Below are 19,219 nucleotides of genomic sequence, written 5' to 3' on the forward strand. Positions count from 1 at the left end.
TAGCCACCTAAGACTTTCTTCATGCCCCTCCACACTGTGATGCATATTCTCTTCAGCTGCCTGTTTTTCTTTTATTTTAACTAACTTATTTTTAACTAGTCATAAGGGAAAAGACCTGATAAACTAAAACCTTGATGACATAGAACAGCTTAAAATTCTGTCCTCTCCCAGTGCTTTCTCCAAAGATACCTGCCAGTTTAGGGAAACAGTGCTTTTAATCACAATCAATCAACCACTTTTAGTGTAGATAATAGGCACCAATGGTGGTTCTATATTGTAAGGGAGGTTTTCTAAGCAGCAAATGATAGTACAGAGGTATCGATCTCTTCAACCTGCTACATGGGAGTCACCACTACCTTTTATCTAGTGAAATTCAGCTAACAAGATATCATAACAAAAGAATTTCACATCATGAAAAATAAAACAAAAAGCAATTTCTAGAGCTGTGTTGTTCAATATACTAGCCGTTTGTCAGATGTAGCTATTTGAATTTAAAATTAAGCCAATCACAATTAAATAAAATTAAAAATTCAGTTCCTCAGTTGTGCTAGCCACATTTTAAGTGTTTAATAGCTATATGTAGCAGGTGGCTACTGTATTGGCCATTGTAGATACAGAAAATTTTCATCATCGCAAAAAGTTGTTTTGGACAGCACTCTAGAGTGTACTTTGGTGTGAATACAATTTTATCCCAATTTCTTATCAAGACTGCAGGCTTTATGGAGAATCCAAAATGATAATTTTGGTTATCTTATAGGTTAATACATTCTAAATATAGATTTTCAAACACAATGACTCAAGCAAATTATTTTTTTCCCTAGCCATAGTTAACTAGAAAATTATTTAGAAATATTTGAGTTAATTTCTATTTAACTATATATTCAACTTGAGGCACAAAGGCCAATTCTTAACGTTTTTCATGCCAAGAACATCTTTAATTGTAGTTTAAAAATATTCAGAATATTATCTCCACAATTTTTAAATACTGTGGCTCTAGAGAACATGAGGAAGGAGTTAGGGACCACACCAAGAGCATCTGGAGGATGCTGTTATTGAGAAATTGTTACCACCTAGCAGTCATGTTTTCACTCCTCTTTTTCCAAGGGATTTTAGGGCAGACATGACTTTTAGAGTCTTACAGTTACTTGGTATAACTGTGCCACACTGGCTACTCTTTTTTCTGTGCTCTACTATGCACAGTCCACTCATGAATCTAGAGCTTGTACTTAATCTGTTATTTCTCCCAAAGGATATAATTATAGACAGAAATGGAAGGTGGAATCAAATAGAGCACAAATGGGATTATTTATTTTTTTCAGTTGCCCCCTCTGTACCTTTTCTCTCCTTTGTTGATGAATTTCTTTCTGGGAGAACTCCACAGACATAATAGCTGGCATAAACCTTGGACACGGCAGGAACTATTCAAACTTTTGTTTAAATTTTACAGGTTTGTATTCAATTAGGTTTGCAATCAATTTGGATCTAGAAGGTAGGAAACACATGACATTACTGAGACAATTAAGAAGAATTAACACTACTTAAAAATTTTGGAGCATCTGTAATATTTTTAGTGACATTATTGTATATAAAAATTATCTGTATTGTCTGTATGTTCAATGTAGACAGAATAAGGTAATCATCATTGCTTATATATTTTTAGGATCTTCTATTTACACATCGTTTAAAAACAGATTATGAGTAGAGATAAAACAAACATGTAAACACGTATTTCCAAAAAATAATCAATAACAAAGACTTAACTTGCTCCTTCATTAAAATATGTTGCCTTAGTCAGCAATATTCTGTAAAGAATATATACTAAGAGATCGGTTCAGGATGGTAGAGTAGAAGGACATGTGCTAATGGCCTTTTGCGAGAACACTGGAATCACAACTAACTGCTGAACAGTCATCAACAGGAAGACACTAGAACTCACAAGAAAGATACCCCACATCCAAAGACAAAGGAGAGGCTGCATTGAGACTGTAGGAGGGGTGCAGTCACAATAAAATCAAATCCCAATACCGGTGGGTGGGTGACTTACAAACTGGAGAACAGTTATACCACAGATGTCCATCTACGGGAGTGAAGGTTCTGAGCCCCACGTCAGGCTTCCCAACCTGGGGATCTGGCAATGGGAGGAGGAATTCCTAGAGAATCAGACTTTGAAGACTAGTGGGATTTGATTGCAGGACTTCGACAGGACTGGGGGAAACAGAGACTCGACTCTTGGAGGTCACACACAAAATAATGTGCACGTTGGAACCCAGGGGAAGGAGCAGTGACCCCATAGGAGACTGAACAAGACCTACCTTCTAGTGTTGGAGGGTCTCCTGCAGAGGTGGGGGTGGCTGTGGCTCACCATGAGGACAAGGGCACTGGCAGCAGGAGTTCTGGGAAGTACTCCTTGGTGTGAGCCCTCCTGGAGTCCTCCATTAGCCCCACCAAAGGACCTGTAGGTGCCAGTGCTGTGTTGCCTCAGGCCAAACAACCAACAGGGAGGGAACTCAGCCCCACCTATCAGCAGACAAGCGAATTAAAGTTTTATTGAGCTCTGCACACCAGAGCAATCCCCAGCTCTACCCACCACCAGTCCCTCCCATCAGGAAACTTCCACAAGCCTCTTAGATAGCCTCATCCACCAGAGGGCAGACAGTAGAAGCAATAACTACAATCCTGCAGCCTGTGGAACAAAATCCACATTCACAGAAAGAGGGACAAAATGAAAAGGCAGAGGACTATGTATCAGATGAAGGGACAAAACAAAACCCCAGAAAAACAACTAAATGAAGTGGAGATAGGCAACCTTCCAGAAAAAGAATTCAGAATAATGATAGTGAACATGATCCAGGACCTCAGAAAAAGAGTGGAGGCAAAGATCGAGAAGATGCAAGAAATGTTTACCACAGACCTAGAAGAATTAAAGTACAAACAAACAGAGATGAACAATACAATAACTGAAATGAAAAGTACACTACAAGGAATCAATAGCAGAATAAGTGAGGCAGAAGAACGGTTAAGTGACTTGGAAAACAGAATGGTGGAATTCACTGCTAAAGAACAGAATGAAGAAAAAAGAATAAAAAGAAATGAACACAGCCTAAGAGACCTCTGGGACAACAGTAAACACACCAACATTCGCGTTACAGGGATCCCAGAAGGAGAAGAGAGAGAGAAAGGACCCAGAAAATATTTGAAGAGATTATAGTCAAAAACTTCCCTAACATGGGAAAGGAAATAGCCAACAATGTCCAGGAAGTGCAGAGAGTGTCAGGCAGGGTAAACTGAAGGAGAAGCACGCTGAGACACATAGTAATCAAACTGACAATAATTAAAGACAAAAAAAATTACTGAAGGCAAAAAGGGAAAAATGACAAATAACATACACAGGAACTCCCATAAGGTTAACAGCTGATTTCTCAGCAGAAACTCTACAAGGCAGAAGGCAGTGGCATGATATACTTAAAGTGATGAAAGGGAAAAACCTACAACTAAGATTACTCTACCCAGCAAGGATCTCATTCAGATTCGACAGAGAAATCAAAAGCTTTACAAGACAAGCAAAAGCTAAGAGAATTCAGCACCACCAAACCAGCTCTACAACAAATGCTAAAGGAACTTCTCTAAGTGGGAAATACAAGAGAAGAAAAAGACCTAAAAAGCAAACACAAAACAATTAAGAAAATGGTAATAGGAAAATACATATTGATAATTACCTTAAATGTGAATGGATTAAATACTCCAACCAAAAGACACAGGCTCGCTGAATAGATACAAAAACAAGACCCATATATATGCTGTCTACAAGAGACCTACTTCAGACCTAGGGACTCATACAAAATGAAAGTGAGGAGATGGAAGAAGATATTCCATGCCAATGGAAATCAAAAGAAAGCTGGAGTAGCAATCGTCATATCAGATAAAATAGACTTTAAAATAAAGAATATTACAAGAGACAAGGAAGGACACTACATAATGATCAAGGGATCAATCCAAGAAGAAGATATAACAATTTTAAATATATTTGCACCCAACATAGGAGCAACTCAATACATAAGGCAAATGCTAACAGCTATAAAAGAGGAAATCGACAGTAACCCAGTACTAGTGGGGGACTTTAACACCTCACTTACACCAATGGAAAGATCATCCAGATAGAAAATTAATAATGAAACACAAGCTTTAAATGACACAATAGATCAGATAGATTGAATTGATATTTATAGGACATTCCATCCGAAAACAGATTACACTTTCTTCTCAAGTGCACATGGAACATTCTCCAGGGAAAAAATCACAGCTTGGGTCACAAATCAAGCCTCGTTAAATTTAAGAAAATTGAAATCATATCAAGCATCTTTTCTGACCACAACGCTATTTAGATTAGAAATAAATTACAGGTTAAAAAAAAAATGTAAAAAACACAAATACATGGAGGGTAAATAATACATTACTAAATAACCAAGATATCACTGAAGAAATCAAAGAGGACATCAAAAAATACCTAGAGACAAATGACAACAAAAACACGACGATCCAAAACCTATGGGATGCAGCAAAAGCAGTTCTAAGAGAGAAATTTATAGCAATACAATCCTACCTCAAGAAACAAGAAAAATCTCAAATAAACAATCTAACCTTACACCTAAAGGAACTAGAGAAAGAAGAACAAACAAAACCCAAAGTTAGTAGAAGGAAAGAAATCATAAATATTAGAGCAGAAACAAATGAAATAGAAACAAAAAAAAAAAAACAATAGCAAAGATAAATAAAACTAAAAGCTGGTGCTTTGAGATGATAAACAAAATTGATAAACCATTAGCCAGACTCATCAGGAAAAAGAGGGAGAGGACTCAAATTCATAAAATTAGAAATGAAAAAGAAGTTACAACAGACACCGTAGAAATACAAAGCATCATAAGAGACTACTACAAGCAGCTCTATGCCAATAAAATGGGCAACCAGGAAGAAATGGACTAATTTTTAGAAAGGTATAACCTTCCAAGACTGAACCAGGAAGAAATAGAAAATATAAACAGACCAGTCACATGTACTGAGATTGAAACTGTGATTAAAAATCTTCCAACAAACAAAAGTCCGGGACCAGATGGCTTCATAGGTGAATTCTGTCAAACATTTAGAGAAGAGCTAACACCCATCCTTCTCAAACTCTTCCAAAATATTGCAGAGGAAGGAACACTCCTAAACTCATTTTACGAGACCAGTATCACCCTGATACCAGAACTAGAGAAAGATAGCACAAAAAAAGAAAATTGTAGACCAATACTACAGATGAATATAGATGCAAAAATCCTCAACAAAACACTAGCAAACAGAATCCAACAACCCATTAAAAGGGTCATACACCATGATCAAGTGGGATTTATCCCAGGGATGCAAGGATTCTTCAATATATGCCAATCAATCAATGTGATACACCATATTAAGAAGTTGAAGAATAAAAACCGTAGGGTCATCTCAATAGATGCAGAAAAAGCTTTTGACAAAATTCAACATGCATTTATGATAAAAACTCTCCAGAAAGTGGGCATAGAGGGAACCTACCTCAACATAATAAAGGCCATATATGACAAACCCACAGCAAACAGCATTCTCAGTGGTGAAAAATTGAAACCATTTCCTCTAAGATCAGGAGCAAGAGAAGCATGTCCACTCTTGTCACTCTTATTTAACATAGTTTTGAAAGTCCTAGCCACGGCAATCAGAAAAGAAAAAGAAATAAAAGAATACAAATTGGAAAAGAAGAAGTAAAACTGTCATTGCTTGCAGATGACATGATACTATACATAGATAATCCTAAAGATGCCACCAGAAAACTACTAGAGCTAATCAATGAATTTGGTAAGTTTGCAGGATACAAAATTAATGCACAGAAATCTCTTGCATTCCTATACACTAACAATGAAAGATCAGAAAGAGAAATTAAGTAAACGATCCTATTCACCATAGAAACAAAAAGAACAAAATACTTAGGAATAAACCTACCTAAGAGGTAAAAGACCTGTACTCAGAAAACTCTAAGACACTGATGAAAGAAATCAAAGATGACACAGACAGATGGAGAGATATACCATGTTCTGTACTGGAAGAATCAACATTGTGAAAATGACTATAGTACCCAAAGCAATCTACAGATTCAATGCAATTCCTATCAAATTACCAATGGCATTTTATACAGAACTATAACAAAAAATCTTAAAATTTGTACAGAGACACAAACGACTCTGAATAGGCAAAGCAATCTTGAGGGGAAAAAAACGGAGATAAACCCACACACCTCTGGTCAACTAATCTTTGACAAAGGAGGCAAGGATATACAATGGAGAAAAGACAATCTCTTCAATAAGTGGTGCTGGGAAAACTGGACAGCTACATTTTTGTAATGAGGTGGATAGACCTAGAGTCTGTCATACAGAGTGAAGTAAGTCAGAAAGAGAAAGACAAATACCGTATGCTAACACATATACATGGAATTTAAGGAAAAAAATGTCATGAAGAACCTAGGGGTAAGACAGGAATAAAGACACAGACCTACTAGAGAATTGACTTGAGGATATGAGGAGGGGGAAGGGTGAGCTGTGACAAAGCGAGAGAGAGGCATGGACATATATACACTACGAAACGTAAGGTAGATAGCTAGTGGGAAGCAGCCTCATAGCACAGGGAGATCAGCTTGGTGCTTTGTGACTGCCTGGAGGGGTGGGATAGGGAGGGTGGGAGGGAGGGTGGGAGGGAGGGAGACACAAGAGGGAAGAGATATGGGAACATATGTATATGTATAACTGATTCACTTTTTTTTTTAAAATAAATTTATTTATTTTAGTTTTTGACTGTTGGGTCTCTGTTGCTGCGCACGGGCTTTCCCTAGCTGAGGCGAGCGGGGGTCACTCTTCGTTCGTGTGCGCGGGCTTCTCGTTGCAGTGGCTTCTCCCGTTGCGGAGCACAGGATCTAGAGCACAGGCTCAGTAGTTGTGGCGCACGGGCCCAGCTGCTCCGCGGCACGTGGGATCTTCCCGGACCAGGGCTCGAACCCGTGTCCCCAGCATCGGCAGGCGGACTCCCAACCACTGCGCCACCAGGGAAGCCCCTGATTCACTTTTTTATAAAGCAGAAACTAACACACCATTGTAAAGGAATTATACCCCAATAAAGATGTTAAAAAAAAAAAAAAAGGAATGAAATTAGAACACTCCCTAACACCATACACAAAAATAAACTCAAAATGGATTAAGGACCTAAATATAAGTCCAGACACTATAAAACTCTTAGAGGAAAACTTAGGAAGAACACTCTTTGACATAAATCACAGCAAGATGTTTTTTGACCCACTTCCTAGAGTATTGGAAATAAAAACAAAAACAAATGGGACCTAATGAAACTTAAAAGCTTTTGCACAGCAAAGGAAAGTATAAACAAGACGAAAAGACAACCCTCAGAATGGGAGAAAATATTTGCAAATGAATCAATGGACAAAGGATTAATCTCCGAAATATATAAACAGCGCATACAGCTTAATATTAAAAAAACAAAAAGCCCAATCAAAAAACGGGCAGAAGACCTTAGTAGTCATTTCTCCAAAGAAGACATACAGGTGGCCAAGAGACATGAAAAGCTGCTCAACATCACTAATTATTAGAGAAATGCAAATCAAAACTACAATGAGGTATCACCTCACACCACTTAGAATGGGCATCATCAGAAAATCTATAAACAACAAATGCTGTAGAGGGTGTGGAGAAAAGGGAACCCTCTTGCACTGTTGGTGGGAATGTAAATTGATAGAACCACTATGGAGAACATTATGGAGGTTCCTTAAAAAACTAAAAATAGAAATACCATATGACCCAGCAATCCCATTACTAGGCATATACCCAGAGAAAACCATAATTCAAAAAGACACATGCACCCCAATGTTTATTGCAACACTATTTACAATAACCAGGACATGGAAACAACTTAAATGTCCACCTACAGATGAATGGATCAAGAAGATGTGGTACATATATACAATGAAATGTTACTCAGCCGTAAAAAGGAACGAAATTGGGTCACTTCTATAGACGTGGATGGACCTAGAGACTGTCTTACAGAGTGAAGTAAGTCAGAAAGAGAAAAACAAATATTGTATATTAAAGCATATATGTGGAATTTAGAAAAATGGTACAGGTGAAGTGGTGTGCAGGGCCGAAATAGAGACACAGATGTAGAGAAGAAACTTATGGACACCAAGGGGGAAAGTGGCGGGGGCGTGGCGGGGGGGTGGCGGTGGTGGTGGTGGGATGAATTGGTATTGACATATATACACTAATATGTATAAAATAGATAACTAATAAGAACCTGCTGTATAAAATAATAAAAAAATAAAATAAAAAATATATGTTCTAAGATTTATTTAATATTATATTCAGTATTACAGTGAAAGCGACATCTTCTTGGAAGTACTTACGTTAAAATTCTTTTAAACAGAGGTTTTGAAAATAGAAGAATTCTTGAAGTTTATTTTATTTTTGATATAACCAGATAAAAACTGAAGCAAACAATCCCTGATGTGGTACTGTGCATAGATTGAATTGCTGAACTCTGACAGAAATGTATCTAGGAGAAAAGGTTACTACCTCAGGTGAAATGAATTAGATAATTAGAATTTTTTATTGGTGTTCTGGTAAAACTACCTTCTTAGTACTCACTGAGCTATTCAAATGTTCTATACCTAGAATTTAGAGAAAAAAATTTAAGGGAGTATGTACATATTTAATTTGTTTTATAAGCATGTTGAATGACTTTCTTAAATATTTTCTAGTCTTCTGTTTTAGCAACTAATATACAACAGAATGTGAGTTAAATACATTTTGATTTTATATAGCTGAATATGTAAACTTTGTGTAAGTTACACTCATTTAATAATTTACTAGTAATAGTTATTGATAATCTTGCTAATTTATAGTTTATTACTGACGTTTTGCCTTCCTTTACATTTTTAATATCTGAAGCTTCCATTCTTTAGATTATTTAGGTGGAAACATTAAAATAAGAGATATACCAGACAAAGGAGAGCCTGTGAGTTCTGTCAATAGCATTTTCTGTTGATAATCATAAGGAGAATTTTGTTCCATTTTCATCACTCACTCTGAAGATTGATAATGTAGTTGCTTGAGAAACATTATTTATGCTATGTGGTTATTATTTCTGCTGCTCCCAACTTGAAGCACTGCATGTGTTTTTGTGAAGAATGTTGGTACTTGATTATAATCATAGCTACATCTCTTTTGATAGGCAATTTCACTTTGGAGAATAGGTGTAAGACTTTTAGGGTTTTGAATGTAAATTGGATCAATCGCATCACAGCATATAGAGTGTGTGAATGAATAGGGTTTATTATATCATGTTTATTAACATACAGAAAACTTTTTCCAACTTGTTGGTTTTATGCTTCAGCTTGCTTAAATGATTTTTTATAACTTCCTACATGTCCTGGTAAGGCATGACCAAAGCCTTGCTCAGGATCTGAAGTGTATTAGATGATTAATAAATATTTGTGGAATGAATGATTATCTGGTACATATCTGTGTGGTATATAGAGAATTCTGTTTTAGCAAGTGTAGCTTCCTTTGCAGCATTCTATTCACTGATCATCAGGAATAGATGGTAGTGCATGTAAAGGTAAAAACTATATTAACAAGAAACTGAGGTGAGACCTGTACCACCATTTATTAAAATGTGTTATAAAGCTACATTAAATAAAATCCTATATGAAAGGTGCAGGTTTTATTTTCCCTACTTTACAGGGGTGAAATAAAGGCTTAGGCAGTTTAAATCACTCTCTTAATGTGAGTGAAAGGCCAAGATTCACACTCAGGTGTTCTGACTTCTAAGCTGACTGAAAAAGAGTGCCCTGGTACTTTGAGGTCATGTCTTTATTTTTTAAAAGACATGTATTAACCAAACACATTTGTAATGATGAAACCCAACGTAACAAAATTAAAATCCTTCAAGCTAATTAATATGAAAACTTAATATCATATTTCATTCTGGTAATTAATGGAAACATATTTTTCTGTTATGGTTCCAAAATAGTTGATTAATATCTAGAATCCAAAATAATAATGTGTTTGATTCATAATTGCCATTTTCTTTTTAAAATTTTAAGAATTTTAATTTTTTTAAATTAGTTTTAAGTTTCAGAAGTAATACACAATTAGGCTATAATCATAAAATTAAAAATTTGACCACCACTCCAATCTGGTTCTTCTCAGAGATAGCAATTGTCATGGCACTGGTATGTTTTCTTAAACTTTTTCCTAGGCTCCAAAATACTTATATGTACTCAGAGAAAATCTCAAGTATTATAGTATGCTTGTTCTTTTAATATATATGATGTCACTGCACATATCATTCTGCAACTTTTTTTTATTCTACAATGTATTCTGACAATCTTTCCAACTTATTTTGTATAGATTCACCTTACATTGTTCACTTCCAAATACATGAGAGCCAGGATCTCAGTCTTCTCAAAAGTTAACATTTCTGTGTTTCTCAAGGCCACCGGATTTTCTTTCATGGTAACTCATATTGAATAAAATAACCCTTACATTGTAGTTCTTTCCTGATAGATAGGCTTTAGTGGGCAAAGAAAAAAAATGATCAGCAATGATGATTTAAACTACAACTACTCCAGTAAAAGATTTAGTACATATTAAGTTATTCCCTGTATCATTATTTGGGTTGGTTATCACACTCTCAGTCCTGGGTCATATACATCTTTTATATTTTAAAATACCTATGAGTATGCATATGATTTTACAACTTTATCATTCTTTCACAGGATCTGATTTTCCTATAGTCCTGTTCTATAGATAAATGTAACATATATTCTCTTTCTGATTGAACAGCCCTTTTCCTTGCCTTTTAGACAATTTTCGGTGTCTTTTTATGTTCAGATTGGATGCTTTAACTATATTATTTTAGGGGTAGAATCCGTCTCTTCCCTTTTGTTTGTTTTTAGCCTTCAGAGTATTCTGCCTCTTGGTTTAAGTTTCACATAATTATAACCCAGGCGCCTGTTCAAGTTGACCTGATAAAATAAGATCTGGATAAGATTAACTCCAAAATTTCAATTCCATGTTCTGTCGAAATCCAAAGCCCTCCCTGAGAATCCTGTGAGTTCTCTGGAACTTAACATCTGCTTTGCCTTTAATCATCTTGATTATGCACCAAATTGCCCAGAGGTATGCCTGGTTAATTTATAAACTTTCATATTCTTTTTATTTATATCACACATCTACATTATAGTTAAATAGTGATATTTATGTGATTATTTGGTTAATATTTGTCAGTACCTCTAGGCTTTGAGCCCTGTGAAGTGAGCAGGGATGCTCTCCATTTTATTACCCATTCCTACTATCTGGTACGTAGTAGGCTCTGAAGACTGACTCAAAATATAAGAAAGGAATAACTGAAGAAGGCTTGACATAAGAGCACAGAAAGAGAAGTTAGCCTTGAAAAGAAAGTGGTGGTTGGGGGGGAAAAGAGAGAGAGGGAAAGGGAGAGGGAGAAGGAGAGATCTTCCTTGAAGGCAGATGAGAAGAAAAAATGGACGGAAAAGCATATTGAGATAGAAGTAAATGGAGAGGTTTCCCAGGTGGTCTCATCTCAGTTTCCCCAGAGTAGTAGAAAGTGGGTGGATTGGAGGTTATATAAGATTGGGAATATGGAGGATGATAACAGCATAGATAAATTTTCTCATAGCTAATGAGCCAGGATTCAAACCCATGCTAACTGCTCCTAGATCTTGTAATCCTTTAACTATACTGCCTCCTAAAATGCAGCAATCCAATAGAAGATAATGAAGTTAGGATTCTTACTTTTTTGAAAAAATATTTTCTTGTCAGCAATCAAAGTGTTAGGGAGGTAAGTTTATATTGGGCAGAACCTAGAAAAAATATGTTCTACATTCATTAGAGTGGGATCCTGAAAATAAAGCATCCAGTTGTTTGTCTTTCATGAAGTTAATGCCATGAAAACATACTGAAAGAGTGTTTCAACACACTGCTATACTAGTTCAGAAGAGATTATTATTTTATTAAGATGAGCTTTGTTTCCTTTTTATAAACTACTTTATTGGAGTATGATTGATATGTAAAAAGCTGGTCATGTTTAATGTATACAACTAGATGATTTGGGGCATAAGTATACACTTGTGAAACCACCACCACTATCAAGGCCTTCACCACCCAAAGGTTCCTCTGACTCCCTTTATTATTATTGTTTTTATTATTATTATTAATAGTTTATGGTAAGAACACTTAACATAAGATCTTAGTAAATTTGTGTGCAATTATCCAGTTTTATCGGCACCATTTATTAAAGATATTATACTTTCCCCATTTTGTGCTGTTGGAACCATTGTTGAAGATCATTGACTGTAGTAAGCATGGGTTTATTTTGGGGCTCTCTCTCCTGTTATGTTGATCTATGTGGCAGCTTTTATGCCAGTATCATACTGTTTTTATTACCACAGCTTTGTAATATAGTTTGAAATCAGGAAGTGTGATGCCTCCAGCTTTGTCTTCCTTCCTCAAGACTGTTTGTACTATTGGGGGGTCTTTTGTAATTCCGTATGAATTGTAGGATTGTTTTTTCTACTTCTGTGAATAATGCCTTTGGAATTTTGGTAGGAATTGTATTGAATTGGTAGATTGCTTTGGGTTTTATCGACATTTTAACAATATTAATTCTTCCAATCCATGAACATGGGATATCCTTCTATTTATTTATTTGTTTATTATTTTAGTTTATTCTTTAGTTTCTTTAATCAATGCTTTACAATTGTCAGTATACAGATCTATGACCTCCTTGGTTAAATTATTCCAAAGTATTTACTGAATAATCATTATTAGTATATAGAAATGCAACTGATTTTATATTGTTGATTTTTATCATGCAATTTTACTGAATTTATTATTAGTTCTAACAGTTTTTTGGTGGTATCTTTAGAGTTTTCTATATATAGGATCATGTCATCTGCCGAAAGAGACAATTTTACTTCTTCCTCTCCAATTTCGATGCCTTTTATTTCTGTTTCTTGTCCAGCTGCTCTGGCTAGTACTTCCAGTACTATGTTAAATAAAAATGGCAAGAATGGACATCTTTGTCTTGTTTTGGTCTTAGAGGAAAGGCTTTTAGCTTTTTACTGTTGACTATGATGTTAATGGTGGGCTTGTCATATATGGCCTTTATGGTGATGATATACATTCCTTGTATACCTAATTTTTTGAGAGTTTTTATCATGAAGGATGTTGAATTGTGTTAAATGCTTTTGCAGCACGTACTGAGAAAGTATGATGTTTATCCTTCATTCTGTTAATGTGGTATATCACATTTATTGATTTGCATAGGTAGTACCATTCTTGCATCCCAGGGATAAATCCACTTGGATATGCTGTATGAACATTTTGATATACTGTTGATTCAATTTGCTAGCATTTTGTTGAGGATTTTTGCATCTATATTTGTCAGGGATGTTGGCCTGTACTTTTCTTTTCTTGAAATATCCAAATCAGGCAGCTTTGGTATTAGGGTAATGCTGGCCTCCAAATGAGTCTGGAAACGTTTCCTTCTCTTTAATTTTTTGGAAAAGTGTGAGCAGCATTGATATTAGTTCTTATATATTTGGTAGAATTCACTAGTGAAACATCTGATCTTGGTTTTTTTCTTTGTTGGGAAATTTTAAATTATTGATTCAATCTTGATCTGTCCAGATTTTCCTATTACTTCATGATTCAGTCTTGGTAGCCTGTGTATTTCTAGGAATTTACACATTTCTTCTCGGTTATCCAATTTGTTGCTACATAATTGTTTATCATAGTCTCTTACAATTCTTTGTATTTCTGTGGAATCAATTGTAGTGTCTCCTGTTTCATTTACAATTATATTTATTTGAGTCTTCTCTCTCTTTTTTTTAGTTAGTCTAGCTAAAGGTCTGGCAATTTTGTTTATCTTTTCATGAAACCAACTAATTTTTTGTTGATCTTTTCTATTGTTTTTCTACTTTCTATTCCATTTATTTATTTTCATCTTCATTATTTCCTTCCTTCTTTAACTTTGGGCTTAGTTTGTTCTTCTAGTTCTAGTTTCTTGAGGTGTAAAGTTTGGTTGTTTTTTTTAGGTCTTTCTTTTTTTCTTAATGTAGGCATTTATTGCTATTAACTTTTCTCTTAAAATTGCTTTTGCAGCATGTCATAAGTTTTTGTATGTTATTTTCATTTGTCTCAAGATATTTTAAAATTTTCCTTTGATTTCTTCTTTGATCCATTGGATGTTCAGGAATGTGTTGTTTAGTTTTAATATATAGGGGAATTTTCTAATTTTACTCCTATTATTGCTTCCTATTATTATTGCACATATCATGTGGGTGAAAAGGATACTCGATATGATTTCAGTCTTAAATTTAAGACCAGTTTTATGGCTTAACATATGATCTATCCTGGAGAATGTTCTGTGTATACTTGAGAATGTATATTGTGATGCTATCAGATGGCATGCTTTGTATATGTCTATAGTCCACCATAAGTGCTGTAGGCTTTATTAATTCTTTTTAATTGTTTTTCCTTTTTGTAATTCGACTAGATAATTTCAAATGATCTGTCCTTGAGTTCGCTGATCTTTTCTTCTGCATGCTCTAGTCTGTTGTTTAGTCTGTCTACTGGATTTGTAGTTCATTCATTATATTCTTCAGCTCCAGGATTTCTGTTTGGTTCTTTTTTACGGTATCTTTTTCTGAAACTTCTCATTTTACTCAGGTATTATTTTCCTGATCTTGTAGAGTTGTCTGTCTGTGTTCTTTTTTATCTAACTGAGCTTCTTTAAGATGATTATTTTGAATTCTTTTTCAGGCAATTAATAAATCTCCATTTCTTTGGGGTCAGCTACTAGAGTTTATTTTGTTCCTTTGGTAATAGCATATTTCTTTGAGTCTTCATGTTCCTTGAAACCTTGTATTCCTGTCTTCACATTTGAAGAAGCAGTCACTTTCTCCAGGTTTTACTGACTAGGTTCAGGGAGAAAGGTCTTCATGAGTCAGCCTTGCCAGAGATACTGGGGGTCTCTTAGATTCTTTCTATGGATGCACTTGCTCCATTCCTCTTGTTCCCTGTGAAGAAGTCTTAGACTCTGTGCCTTCTCTTGATCCCACAAAGCCAGGCCAGGTGTTGAGAGCCTCCTATTTATTTTCTCTAGGGCAGTACCCTGAAGTGTTTGTTCAGCATTGTGCCCCTTTTCCCAATCCAGCAGTTTCAGCTGGATGCCTCTGTGTGCTGTCTGTGGGAGCTCGCACGCATTGTCTGCAGGGGAGCATGGAGTGTTGGCTACAAGAAGGGACTGCATGGAGCACTGCATGGTGCACAGTGGCTAATCATGGGGTCTGCAGGTGGGGGTCCTACTGGGTTCATGGTCAGGGCTCTTATTAGAGTCCATAATCTGGTTAGTAGGATCTGCTGCTGGTTGTTGATATCTGTATACTGGTTTCTATGAGCTCCTACCCTTTTTCTCTACTCTTTGCTGTCCCCAGATTATTTAACTACTTCAGTCCTCTCAATGTTCTGGGTGTGGAGCGATGGAAATGGGACTCTTGGACACCTTCCCGCAGGGCTGGGGAGCCAAGTGTTCACTTTGTTTTTGCTTTTCCCAATGGGAGAAGTTGCAGGCCAAGGTGAGTCTCTCTTGGTCTGAGCTGTGTTGCCTTGGGAGAGAGGTGACATGGGTAAAATGAAACTGTTCTTCTTATCCTCTTCAGTGCTTCTGTTCTTTGATGTTTTTGTTCCACGTGGTTACTGGAACCTCTCAGTTGTTCTCCCAGGCTTTCATAAAGGTATTCTCATTATTGTTATTGTTAAAATTGGTATTTCTTTAGGGGTATGACATATGGAACTTCCTATTTCATCATCTCACTGATGTCCAGAAGAGATCATTCTTTATTTCAGTAGGTCTCAAATATCCAGTGATATTTCATAGAACATTAAAGTTATTTAAGTAACCTCACCTTTTAATTGACTCAGTGACAAAGTTAGTGAAAACTTCTATAGGATATGAATAGGGTGACATTAGATTTAGGCAGAATCAAGAGGCTGCATGTGAGCATCAGACATCAGAGCAGGCAATGGTTTGAGTTTAGATGAGCTTGAAGAATCTGAGTCTTAAAAGTCTTAAAAGTCAACAAACAAGTAAAAATCCAAAGGCTAGGATAGTTTGGGGAATGGCTGTGGAGAGCAGGAACTGGGGTGAACTTATTCCTACAATAGAGGATGTTTTCTGACATGAAATCACAGCCAGAACACCTAAAATTACTAGTTTCTTCTTGTAATACTTATAGGTGTATAGATTTCAAATTTAATCAACTTTTCCTATCATTACAATGCTGGAAACAGGTTAACTGTCCCTGTCACATCTACTAATTGCATTTGAGCAATCAAAGAAAAATTCTCTTGCCCTCAGTGTCTCTTCTTAATGATGATGTCACATTGGAGGGACATTTTCAAAAAGGTTTTAATTGGTCAATTATTGTTATGAAAATTGGAGTGGAATGTTTGTACTAAATTAGTGAGCCAAAGAGGACATGGTAAAAATGGCAAATGAAATAAGGAGGTATATTTAGATGTAAATGAATCCTTGTCTGATGGGAAAGCCCATGGTTGGGATTATCGTCTCCCCAAAAAAATTATGCATTGGATAAAGAAAATGTTAAATTTAGCATTTCTAAAATTCATTTCTTTTTAAAAATTTGTTTCCATCTAAAAGAGAAAAATGGAGATACTCAGTAGAGAAGTAGAAAAATAGGAAGGAAATAGAGGCATGAAAGGAAGAATTCTTCTGAATAATTTTAAGATATTTAAACAATTTTCTATAAGATCTATTTCTAGTTTACATTTTACATTATATCATATAATATGTGAACATTACACAGTACTATTTTTTCTTTTTGTATAATTGTTTTAATATTATTTTTCTTTCCATAATGATTTTCTCTCCCTAACTTGGCCTAGAGCTGTAGCTTTTAAAATTTTATCCTGGCTACTTTAGATCCCCTAATATTTATCATAATATGATATAACACAACCATCAGTGTAAGATCATATCTATACACAATATACACACACAATATACATATACCTCTCTATATATGTAAATATATATGATTGTGCACTCTGGAAATCAATGATTTTCAGTGTGTATATTTGTGTGTAAAGACTCACACATGCACACACATTCTGAAGATCACTATATGATTTCATTTTATGTTAAAGGTTCTACAGAGAGCTTTCATTTGATACTAACTAGTTCTCCAATTATGACATTATGCTCAAACCTTGAAAGGCTTCCTCTCTTACTGTATTTTAAGAAAGGATCCTTAGAGCCTCATATTCTCCACCTTTTCTTCAAAGTCTGTAGATTATCTTGACTTCTGTTGCCTGAAGACATATCTAAAGGAAACCTTAAAACTACCATGTCAGATTTCAATGGTGGGAAATGGCTGGAAGTTATAATCAACAGGAAGATGGAATTTTACTTTTAAAATGAATAATTAAAATTTAGAATTCTATTTGATATGTTAGTATTAAGGTTAATTAGATTGTATGACTTACAGTGAGGCATAACGAAAACAGTATTGAATTAGGTATTATAAGACCTTAATACTTGTTTGAGCTTCACCATTTAATAGCTTAATGACCTTGGGCAAGACAGTCTCAGCCTCACTCACCATCAATTGAAATGTGTGGTTAACAATATCTTTACTGCCCACCTCTTTATAGTGTTGTCAAGATGAGATAATATATGTGAAAATATTTTGTAAACAATGAAGTGCTAAATGAAAATTGTAAAGAACTGTTAATATGTGCCAGACACTGTATTAAGCATTCATATCATTCTTACAGCAGTCTTATGAGATAAACAATGTTAATATTCCAATTTTACACATCAGGAAGGTGAGGCTTACAGTACATAAGACACCTGAGTGAGCTCACACCATTAGTGAATGGGAAGGGCAAGATTTGAATACAGATTTGGCTGACACTAGAATCAATGCTCATAATTTCACAATTTTTGTCACTGCCCTGAATAATAATTGCTTTATAGAATGATACATGAACTGGGTGAGGCAGTAAAAGCACAGTTGTCTTTATCATCACATATGAATTCCAAATGTGAAAACAAAATACTAATTATTTTTTCCTAAAAATAGAATATCATGGAGTTCTAACCACCTAAATGTGTTTTTCCTTTAGAATTTAATTGTCTTGGATCCACTCACAGTGACTGAGGAGGAAACAAGACCATCCCTAGAGAAACGCCTCGAAGCCATTATCAGTGGGGCTGCTCTGTTGGCTGACTCTTCATGCACGAGGGATTTCCATCGGGAGCGAATTATCGCAGAATGCAATGCCATTCGCCAGGCTCTCCAGGACCTGCTTTCAGAGTACATGAACAATGTAGGTAACTGGTTTTCCCCCACCCCATCCATTGGGTATATGCTGAGGTTCTTTCGGTGTACAAAATCTGATAAATTACAAATGAGTACCTGATTTTACGTGGATTGGCCTTTTGGGTGCATTCTGCGCAGGTTGCTCTCAGAGTGCAGCAAGGAGACAGGAGTTTCTAGGGATGGAATTCAACCAGAAGGTTATTTATACATGATCGTTTTGCTTGAGACAGTATCTAAATACTAGTTGAAGAAGGCAGTCACGATTGGAGAAAGGAAACTGGAGTTGCACACCAGTTTAAAGGATAAAAAGTAGACAAAGAAAAGGGCAGGTTGCTCCGGATTATGTTGGTGAATAACAAGGTTAGAATTTAGATGGTATTGGGATAAAGTCAATGCTGTAGGGATCGAGGGCCATTTTTGAAGGTGTAATTTGGATCGCTTTCAACCTTTTTCAAATGTGATAATGTCATAGATTTTTTGCAATTTTAGCCATCTCTCAGGAATGTTAGAAACAATGTCTAAATTTAGACAAATGCAAAAGTATTTGTTTCAAGGTCCTTTTGATATAATTTCATATATATATATATATTTATGATATATTCTTTTTGTATATATATCTACATCCATCTATGGAGTATCTATGACTACTCTTACATTCAAAACTTAGTTGTATTTTTAAAATAAGGAAGACATTGTCAGTTATATATTGATCATGAATATTGA

The 19,219-nt window shown here is 35.5% G+C and overlaps 1 protein-coding gene across 1 annotated transcript in view; it reads left to right on the forward strand.

Moving 5' to 3' along the window:
• CTNNA3 (catenin alpha 3) overlaps window positions 1-19,219 on the forward strand; it is a 1,581,444-nt gene that overhangs the window by 400,084 nt on the left and 1,162,141 nt on the right. The window contains exon 7 of the mRNA XM_065894569.1: window positions 18,300-18,503. Coding sequence (XP_065750641.1) covers window positions 18,300-18,503 — 204 coding nt within the window. The remainder of the gene's footprint in view (window positions 1-18,299; window positions 18,504-19,219) is intronic.

This window comes from Phocoena phocoena, chromosome 16, assembly GCF_963924675.1.
Source record: "Phocoena phocoena chromosome 16, mPhoPho1.1, whole genome shotgun sequence".
NCBI classification, from domain to species: domain Eukaryota; kingdom Metazoa; phylum Chordata; class Mammalia; order Artiodactyla; family Phocoenidae; genus Phocoena; species Phocoena phocoena.